Source organism: Nicotiana tomentosiformis, chromosome 12 (assembly GCF_000390325.3).
Source record: "Nicotiana tomentosiformis chromosome 12, ASM39032v3, whole genome shotgun sequence".
Classification (NCBI taxonomy): domain Eukaryota; kingdom Viridiplantae; phylum Streptophyta; class Magnoliopsida; order Solanales; family Solanaceae; genus Nicotiana; species Nicotiana tomentosiformis.
Window position 1 is genome coordinate 105,308,409 of NC_090823.1, and position 10,940 is coordinate 105,319,348.

Consider the following 10,940-nt stretch of genomic DNA (forward strand, 5'->3'; position numbering starts at 1 on the left):
CCTTATGCAAAGTCCACTTGTCAAGCTTATGTCGCATCAACCAATAATAGGCTTCTGGGTCTTCCTGCCTAATCAATTCCATTCGCCTCCTGAATTTACACTCTTGGTGATCTGTTGCAACCATCCACATAAATCATGTAAGCCCTCTAGAAGTTGGCATTCAAGTGCCTAACACAGTAACGGTGGTAAGCATACGGTTCCTGCTATGCACGCAAATTCTGTACATAACGTAAAATACCGCGATGTCGATAAGATATTAGACAAATACCTGAACGCTGTTTGACAACGTGCTCCTTCAAGTGGTTCAAAAACAATGTCCATGTCTCTTGGCTTTTATTTGCACAAATAACAAATACTAGGAGAAATATACTTCCATTAGCATCTACTGCAACGGCGATCAGCAACTTAATATCATACTTTCCATAGACATGAGTGCCGTCTATGGATATTACTGGCCGACAATGCACAAAACCATCAATGGCTAGTTTAAATGCCCAGAACACATATCTGAATATGTATTCTGATATTGCCAGACTCCGCTCAAGCTTCCATTCAACAACAGTCCCAGGGTTAAAGTGTTGCAATGCAGCCATGTACCTGGGTAGAGAGGCAAAGGACTTATCCCAATGATCATAAACAATTTCAAACGCACGTTTACGCCCGAGAAATGCCTTTCTTTTGGTAATGGTATATCCATATACATGATGGACAGATGTTATACACTTTTTGATCTTGTACCTTATGGATGCTTCAATGTGTGGAATCAAGACAAGAGAAATCAAGTCAATATTCAAGTTAGAATGCTTCCCACTGAATGTGTCCATTTCACAATTGTGGGTGCCAATGTATTTCCCCACAATCCACATATTTATTTTTAACTTTCTCGCACGCAACATCCAATTAAAACCTTGAAACCATCTATGACAAATAACCTTGTATACTTCCGGAGATGACTCATGAACCACGATCTCACGATACTCTTTTATGCTGTACATTTGCACCGCCAGGCGCGCTTTATCAACAAAAAACATGCCCTTTGACAACACCGTTGCTCTAGATTCATCCCACATTGCTGTTCGAATTTTGTCAAGATCCCTTGTGAGGGCATCCACATCCGACATACTTGGCAATTGATCAAGGTAGGGAATCACCCTTGAATGAAACGGCATATGGGACTCGTACACTCTTGGTCTAATGGGAGGTGGATCATGTTCCCTCGTCAAATCATGTTCATCATTCTCGTCCTCCTCATCATCACCCTCATTAGGGAATGGTGCGTCATCTCTAGACTCATCAGCATTATTGTTATAATCACTATCATCTTCCTGACTCTGCGCATCTGCCAAATCCTAATTAAATATGTCGTCTTAGGGCAATTGAGTAAGGACAAGACCTTCAAGTTGCTCGTTTTCACTGCACAACTAATAAAATAATGAGTTTCTCAAATTCATCCAAAATTTACATAAAAAACTTTATCACTTAACTTACAAATCAAAATGTGTTGATATCCCATGATGCACATTATCCTATTGTTGATGACTCCCGGATGGATCACTATGATCCAACACACTAAAACTAGGCATATTCCAACTGTCCATTGGTTCATAACTTGTAAAATTCATATCTGGCCGGTATCCCCTGTGGAATATATGAGTTTTAATACAATTTCAATGCATAAAAATAAATATCGTAACATAAAGAAAAATTGAAGTTTACCACTCGGCTTGTGGATTATGTAAACTTGGGGATAAATTATGTCCTCGCTCCTCATTCGCCCGCAGAGATAGTTTAGATCTGGCCAAACTCTTTCACTCGGAACCTGTTCGGATAAAACTGTTCCAAGAAAACCACCTGATGATTGAGGGATATCCCTATTTTGCGGAATCTCATTATTGCGAACGTCTTCAGCCTTGACATACATTTCCAACATTTTTATCACAAGAAATTTCCAATGTTCATCCGCAGTCCTCAAAAAATCTGTAAGAGTTTCATCGTCTTCGATGTTAAACTCAACATAACAAGCAACCCCATGCAGAGTAACATAATAGGGATATCTTCCGATTGCTTTAATATTAACCGAACGTTTGCTCACACTAATTTTTTTTTACATAACAACGATACCAATCTATCGTACTCCATTGTAAGTGGCAACTTAACATGTCATTGTGGAGAACAACTATAGCATACTGAGTTATTTTCCACCACAACCTCATCCTCAATATATTGAAACCCTAATTTTTCGCTCTTCGGACATTATGACAAAATGCAAAATAACATAACGAACAAATATTTTGGAAGATCTGATGGATCCTGAATGAATTTTTACCAAATTCTGAAACTCCTTAAATAAGAAAAAAATCAATCCGGGGGTACAATTATTTCATGTATAGCGCATGCATAATAAGCACTATATATGTAGCGCGTATACTGCATGCGTTATACCCATATAAATTATTGGTGGGTCAGTAAAGTGCAGCTGAATTATTAGTGGGGCAGGAAAGTTCAAATATAGCGCGGTTATTCACCGCGCTATATATAAAATGGTAGTCACTTTTTTCCCCACCTATTTTTGTCGTTTGAGCCTAAAAGAACCACACTTTGGTTCCGGTTCCGTCGGACCCCAAGAGTAAAAACATATACTCCTATATAAGATATATTTTATGTGTATTTTTATCACTTAATTATAATTATATATATTCATTTTCTTTTTAATTTTTAATAATTAAGATTAATTGTTCAATTTGATATAAATACTGGAGTAACACATTTGAATAATATTTTATTGAAGTTTAAGATAAAGTATTTGGAAGATCTTTTTCTTTACAATTTAAAGGAGTAAGATGTGCTTAAACATGTACATAAACTTTTGAGTCGCGTGAAAAGTAAATAAAAATACTATCAATTCATGGAAGGCAAGAAGGAACTAGAAACATAAATATAATTAAAGTTGCTACTAAAAGAGTTGTCATTATAGATAATCGAAGCTTGCATATCAAAAATCTAATTTAATTCTTCATTTCCTCTTAAGACTAATTAATGAGAGTTTAAATTATATATACCGACCATGTTGCCTTATTTAGGGGCAACGAATATCATGTCATACATAGTGAAAGCGTTTTGTTATCCACACAATCAAGTATGATCATAAACAGTTTGAAAGAAGGCTTAGTCCCCTCAAATATTTGTGCCTAAGACATTAAAATTCTTCATGCTACAAACCAAGTAACCAACACCTTCTTGATCAGATTGGAGCACAGAGACTAAAGATAAGAACTTGAAACCTTATTATTTAGAGACCATTTCTTTACCAGAAGCAATAGGAGCATCTTTGCTATATACACCATTGCTTCCCTCTTCAATATTCTTCCACCCTCTGCCCCTTTCAAATTCTTTTGCAGTGTCATAAGAAGCATGAAGTCCAAAAAACAAGTAATATACCAACAGAAATCCAGTCCAAGCACCAAACCTTATGAATGATTTCTTATCAATTGACCCTAAAAGGAAAATGTTAATAGCAATAGAGGCTGATGGCAACCATGGCACAAGTGGTACACCCCATAGCTTTGGATTACGAGCATGAGGTACAAAATACCAAAGTCCAATTGTTGCTAATAACCAAATTGGCACAGTAATGCAGTAACCAATCCATCCGTGTTTACTTAGTCCCCAATAAGTAGCTGTAGCAATGGAGGATCCGAGAATAATCAAGAGAAACGCGATAAGCTTGTTGCGATTTGCATTTGTAGTTTCTCCGCTCACATAGTAACGTCGAACAAGGAGAGCAAGCGCCACAAGCATGAAAATGAAGAGGGTGGAGATTGAAAGGAGATTGGAGAGAATATCGAGTTTCGTAAATAAGGCAATGATTGCAGTAGCACAAGACATGACGGCCGTGGCATTGACTGGTGTACCTGTAGGGACGGATCCAAAAAATCACTAAATTTCAACAAATATTAAAATCTAAACCCATAATGGCGAAAGTGCATCGGATTCAATAATGAGAAGAGAAAGTTGAACCGATTCAATTTTGAATTCCGGATTCGCCTCTGTGTACCTGTCTTGGCATTTACTTGAGAAAACCATGGAGGCATCATGTGAGTTCTTGAAATATGAGTTAAATATCTAGCTTGACCAACAGCACCAACTAGCAAAACTGATGTCATTCCTTTCAATGCCCCCGCAGCCACAATATATTGTGCCCAATTCCATCCCACAGATTTAAACGCCACAGAAAATGGAGCATGAATATCAATATTCTGATATGGTTGCATGAGACACAAAGTAATGGCTAGTAAACAGTACAAAAAAGTTGTGATCACCATAGAACCAATCAGTCCAATTGGAATATCTCTGCCAGGATTTTTAGTTTCCTCAGCCATAGTGGAAACAGCATCAAAACCAACATATGCAAAGAACAAAACTGCAGAAGCTTTGAATATCCCACGAACGCCAAATGGTGCAAAAGGGGTATAATTCTTGGTATCTGACTTTATTAGGCCACAGATGATGATGAAAAAGATCACGAAAATGTGAATGATTGTGGCGATATAGTTGAGGCGAGATGAACCTTTTGTACTATAAATTGCGATAAGACAGACGATGAGGCAAACACCAACAGCAATAGGATCTAGCTCATTGTATCCGTCTGCTAAACTATTCACCTTGATGAGGAATCTGTCGGAGTTGAAGTTTAGTAGAGTTGCAAAATAGGAAGTCCACGTACGAGCTACTGCAGCACCAGCAATCACATATTCAAGAAGTATATTACCAGCAGCAATGAAGGCAACAAAGTCACCTAACTCCACTCTCAAGTAGGCAAATGAACCACCTAAAACATCATTATTGGACTTCGTTACTGATACTTAAAGAAGAAATTTTAGAAGGATTTAACTTAGAGGTTAACTATTAACACTGACAATATAAAGAATAATAGTACATGTTACATAAGAGATAATTGGTAAGTGGTAACCTGTGATAAGGATTAGTTATCTAAAGAAGTAACCCGCTATGACAGGTTAACATGCACGGATTGCAGAGGTGAATGGAGTATATACCTGATGAGTTTACTGAATTCAGTATTTTCGACAAGGAGTATCAGTATATATGAAAAAGTCATTGAAATTTTGACAAATTGAATATTGGACACATTATTTCAGAAGTACTAACGGATTCTGTCATAAAACCTACATCTTGAATCCGTCAAATTTAAATCTTGAATCTGTCTTCGACTGATTCTGTAACAATTCTTTACACTGATACTGCAAAATAATATAGAGCAATCCATTTACCTGCAACAGGAATCTCGACAGCAAACTCAGTATAGCAAAAAACAGAGAGCATTGCAGAGATCCCAGATACAGCATAGGATAAAACAACAGCAGGGCCAGCTTCTTGATTAGCTTCAAGACCTGTGAGAACAAATATTCCAGCTCCAATAACAGCTCCCATTCCAAACCATATCAAATCCCACCAAGTAAGTGTCTTCTTCATTTCGTTCTGGCTCCGCGACTTTGCTTGTAACTCTTCCCCATCTTCAGAACGTGTCAGGATCCTATCTATTAGCCTTGTTGGTGTTTGTATCAGCGCATTCGCGTAATTTCCCCAGCTTTTAAATGATTCCTCGGGCAGAAAATCGTCTTTTGTGCATGAACATACTCTTCTCCTTATTCCTACTTCTCCTCCTTCTGACTTTGTATGTTGATCACCCTCAGTCCCCATTCTTCACGCTAAATTTAAAAAGTTTTAACACAAGTGATAAAAGGAAAAGCAAATGCAACAATGGAAAAGCGGCACAAACATATTCAGAATTTAGCTTTAAGTGGTTTAGAATGAGTACGTTATCTTATTATATGAAAACATTTTATTTAGTTATTTCTTTATTTTGCGTATGTACATATATATATATATATATATATATATAGTTTAAGTCGAAAGCAATTAGTTCAGTTGAATCCACCCTAACTAATAATGTTAGTACGTAATGGCGGACCCGGGATTTTATACAAGCGGGTTCATTAAACACGACACCAATAATAAGAACGATATGATATAACAAGTGAGATTTGCTCAACTATATTTTTTCTTTTTTATTCACTACAACAAATGAAGTCATCATTTTTAAGTTGACGTTTTTAGCTTTACCAGTTGAGCAAGTTTTTTTAATAAAAGTACTACAAATTCTATTTAAAATTTAATTTTAGAATAAATTATCTACTTACTTGAACAAATTTTGCTTTAACAAATTTAAACATTTGTTAACTAATTTTATTTAACATATTTAAAAGTATATTAAGCTCTAAAACATATAACCTTATTTAAATATTTTCCTCATTTGTAGAAATGATGTTATTTACCCAAAAAAAAAATTCAAAAGAAAGAGTATTAACTAAACTAAATTAATATAAATAATTGAAGAGAGCTTATAAGCTAAACTTACTCTGAATAAATTAACGCTGATCTGAAGTGAACTTAATTAGGGTAATGCGGCCATACAAACATAATTAGTAATAGTCATAGTCACAAGAGCCATACAAATATAATTAGTAATAGTCATAGTCACAAGAGCCATACAAACATAATTAATAATAGTCATAGTCAAAAGACAAAAAAAGCAAGTGCTGCAATGAGAATTTGATCGCTGAACCATCCATAGCCTTTGAACCCGCTTGACCACCAAGCCACAAAGATGTGTTGTGTCAAGCAGATTCATTATTATTGAAATAACCTTATCGTTCTGGTATTAGATGATACATACATGTATACATTATATATTTTTGATAAAACGGATTCATTTGAACCCTCTTTGATATATGTGGGTCCGCCCCTGATAGTACGTTTGACGAAGTATAGCAAATACGGGTCCGCCCCTGATAGTACGTTTGACGAAGTATAGCAAATACTTCTTGACGAAAGAGTAAAACCGTCACAAATTTCGTCCACATTGATAAATTTCGTAATATAATATTCATAAGTCCGTCAGAATGTTGTGACTGACCTCCTATTATGTTCTTTTCACCCGAGACATCATGTGTGAAATTTTTCCGAAGAACTTTGATTGAAAAAGAAACAGAATAATGGGGTCAAGATTAATTAAAGATTCGTTCAGTTGCTGGTAGAATCGGAATAAATGGTCGGAAAATTATATTTTGGAAACAGAAACAAGAAAATAAAATAAAAAAGGGGGCAACATCATGTACCTATGAGAAATGGCTGGTTGAGACTCCCAAGAGAAATTCACAATGTAGTGTAGTACTATCTGCATAAACGTATATAAGTAGAAGGTAAGAGTGTGTTTCTTAACGATATTTTCTCTGAATTCATCGTCCGGCAAAAGATACTAAAACAGCAAATAATAGATTCCAAAACAAGTCTTTTTCAAAATCATACATAAAGATAGATTTAATCCAATAGACTTTTGGTTACTGTATGACAAAAATAAATTTTCAGCTAAATATTAGGAGTAGTAATATTTTTAACAATATTATTTATGAGTCCTTGATTGTTAAATATAATTGCATATATAACTAGAAAATAGTTTCAAAATCTAAGCAAAATAGGTCCTTAATCATCAATCGATATCAATGAACTTATTTAGCTGTTCTAGAAACGGCTATATATAAACGAATTTCTGCAACCTTACTAGCTTCACCTACCCTTAACTCTTTCCTTCACTGCACCTTCAAATTTCAGTATTTGCTATCTTTTTTACTTCCTAAAATGTCACATCTACTCACTTGCAAGTTGTTGCAGCCTCGAATGGTTAATAAAATTGGGCATGAGTGTTTGAGTGGTAAATATTTTTTTACCCTGATTAATATTTTTTCACCTTATACTCCTACTTAGTAAGGATTTAACTGATTTATTTAATTTAAAACAAGTGTTTTGGCTTACCTCCGAAATTGAGCAACTTTATCCTCAGCTTAGCTTTTGGTTTAATATTACCTGGCCATTAGAAAAAACTTTTATTTTTATTTTTGATACAAAAGACCATAGTCAAAAGTTAAGGGGTAGATTTGGATATTTTTTTTTCAAAAAATTTGTATACTGGAGTGACTAATTACTAACGTTAAAAGGCATGAATAGATAAAAAATGTAATAGTGAAACCCCTTTTGCTTATGAAAACATGTTTAATCACGCACATACCGGCGGACCAGAATTTTTCATTAAGGAGTGTCAAAATATATAAAAATAAATATATCAGAAAATTAAGGGGAATCAATACATAGTATATATAAATATAATTTATTTTTTACCTAGCTACACAGCGTATTTTTCCCGCGAATGTGTGTCATTTGACAACCGTCCCTATAAGGTGGCTCCGCCACTGCACACACACATAGGCTATAAAATAATTTAAAATGACCTAATTACCAAAAAAATTCAAGTAAATACAAAGATATTATTCCTAAAAACAACTCAACAATACAGTTGGCACAATTATGTTGCATATTAATTAAAAAATGCAAAAAAATAAAAATAAAAATAAAGCTTGAAAAGCAGATATGGGTGCTCCATTCTGCTCCCGTTTTACGTCTCTCAAAGTCACGCCCTTTATTCCCAGCTTAGCTCCGGCGATTCAATTAAGTTTCACAACTAATCTCCGTCCCTTAAACGGTGTCGTAACATCTAGAATGGAATCAACATCCATTTCTCCTTCCAACAACTCCAGCGCAATCACCACCGTCAGCGCCGTCGCTGCCGGCGGCGACACAACCACAACCGGTAACAATAGCGCAGAGGATAACTCCGTTTCCGACACAGTGGTTCAGTACGTTGTTCTAAGGAGAGACTTAATTGACACGTGGCCGTTAGGAAGCGTGGTTACGCAAGGCTGCCATGCCGCCGTCGCCGCCATTTGGTCCCACAAGGACGATGCCGTTACTCTTCAATATTGTAGCCCTTCCAATCTCGACTCAATGCACAAGGTAAGTCCATCTCATCCGTTGATGTTTTATTTACTAAGATTCGTCATTTCTCTTTTAGATTCACCACTCAACAGATCAATTAGTGCTATACGATGAATGTGTATAAAAAATATTTTTACAATCAGGTCATGTAACTGTTACTGCAGGTAGCTCTCTATAACAAATGCTGATTGAACGAGCAGTAATTTTTACACTGTTTCATCTTCACTAAAGGAATTCTATATTAATCTTCCACGAGTTATGTTTTGATAATTACTTGGAATGGAAGATATCTAATTTTTGTAATTCAGTTAGTAATTGCAGTTGAATTAGCAATTATTGAACTGCTATTGTATGATAATATGATGGTGTGGAATTCGAAACTAGTAGTATATGATTATAATTATAGTTGGCTGTAATAACTGAGTGTGAAAGTGCATCTTTTAAGTGCTCAGTGAGGAATGTATCTTTTTTCTTTTTGTTGATAACGGTGGTGTCCAGGCCAGCTTGCACACGTCTCGATTATTCCACCGGGTGCCTGCTGCCTTCCACCAGCATAGGTACTAGGTAACTATACCCACCATGGTTTAAACAAAATGGGAAGAAATCACCTAGTTTCTTGTCTTTGGTAGAATTAGTCTCCAAGTTTCTTACCCACTTCAATGACTAATAGGCCACACCTCTAGATGTAGTGAGGAATGAATTTTTGATTTTCAATTTAGATACTAGGAGGCTAGAATTTCATTGGTTGAATGGGTAGCAAATGAAATGGATGGATAAGGTTGATTGATGCGTTGTGTTATGTCAGGAAAAGACCAAAGTGAAAATTGCTTTTACACTTGTTACAGGTTGTGTGGTTGATGGTCTGGTGGAGCTCCTCTGTGATATATTGTCTTAAGGTGTATCATAGTTTCAATTATCAGTTGTGGGAAGTTAAAAGAGCAAATTGTGCTTAGAGAAAAACAAAAGCCAGATTGATGCTCTTTTAGCTCCTTAACTGAATTAGTGATTGCTTAGGTTAGTAGGTGAAGCATGAATTATGCAGAATTTTATATGGAAGTTTCCTGGTGCCTGCTTTGGAAAATTGAGGTCAATAAATGCCATTGGACATTTCTATGGAGGTTCTAAATTCTAGCTTACTTGTGGTTAACTTATATTATGCAATGAGCTTATTTGTAAGCAACTTCCTTGTTCAGGATATATTTTTCAGAATGACATCCACTTCTGTTCTACATCAATGCGTACCAACTTAGTTTAGTCCTTGGGGTATAGAGAAATTTAGGAAAGATAAAAGATTCAAAATATTATTGCAACTTTCTCTCTTGGCTATGTAGGTAACTCTTGAAGCGAAGGGTGAAGCCCAGATATTGAACTTGGCAGAAAAGCTAAAAGCTGGGGGCATTGCTCATAAGCTGTGGATTGAACAACCAGAAAACATCCCAACTTGTCTTGCTACAAAACCTTATCCAAAATCTGTGGTATCTCCGTTTTTCAAGAAGCTAAAACTTTGTAAATGATGAATTTCAAGTGCCATCCGGTAATGTGACACTGACACAAGTAGTCTTAGTTTCAGTATATCTTTGCTAAGGTATTGAACATAGTTTTGCTAATGATGAGCTACACAATGATCATATTCCTTTACCGAACCCTTTTGCATACGGTTCACCTGGATTTTATAACCTGGTGATTTTGGCCATGCAAACATTGGTCTTATCTTCAGCTATTTCTGAAGTCTTATTGATTTACTGTCATGATCTTTTGGTACTCTGTGCTGCCACTCTGCCATTCTGCTTATCCTCTTAATTATAGCCAAATGGTTCATGTTTGGCATGTCTCTCCATAAGTTGTAATGGCTTTGGTCAATCCACCAAACTAATGGAAAGTTGGGTTGGTTGAGGTACGTACATGAACTTACCACAACCTAGTTGGTTGAGGAACCTGGTAATTCAAATTCCTTTGCAAAATCGGTCTGTGACATTTCTTTTTCTGGTTATCAAAGTTCTTTATCATCGAGTGAGCCATCTGGTCGCCTATCT

At 35.9% G+C, this 10,940-nt stretch overlaps 2 protein-coding genes across 3 annotated transcripts; one reads left to right on the top strand and one right to left on the bottom strand.

Annotated features, from left to right (window-relative positions):
- Window positions 1-2,991: 2,991 nt before the first annotated feature.
- On the bottom strand, window positions 2,992-7,226 carry LOC104095878 (cationic amino acid transporter 1-like). Of its 2 annotated transcripts, XM_070192100.1 has the most exons (4): window positions 7,197-7,226; window positions 5,289-5,726; window positions 4,055-4,828; window positions 2,992-3,911 (listed from the first exon to the last, which is right to left on the bottom strand). In XM_070192100.1, the coding sequence occupies exons 2-4, from the start codon at window positions 5,716-5,718 to the stop codon at window positions 3,286-3,288; spliced, it is 1,830 nt and encodes a 609-aa protein (XP_070048201.1). In that variant the 5' UTR covers window positions 5,719-5,726; window positions 7,197-7,226; the 3' UTR covers window positions 2,992-3,285. The 2 variants fall into 2 exon arrangements, with proteins under 2 accessions (XP_070048201.1, XP_009600414.1); XM_009602119.4 differs by lacking the exon at window positions 7,197-7,226 and having other exon boundaries at window positions 5,289-5,822.
- A 1,117-nt stretch (window positions 7,227-8,343) lies between these two features.
- On the top strand, window positions 8,344-10,668 carry LOC104095877 (uncharacterized). Its single transcript, XM_009602117.4, has 2 exons — window positions 8,344-8,925; window positions 10,239-10,668. Exons 1-2 carry the CDS (start codon window positions 8,503-8,505, stop codon window positions 10,419-10,421), a joined length of 606 nt encoding a protein of 201 aa, XP_009600412.1. The 5' UTR covers window positions 8,344-8,502; the 3' UTR covers window positions 10,422-10,668.
- The last annotated feature ends 272 nt before the right edge of the window (window positions 10,669-10,940 follow it).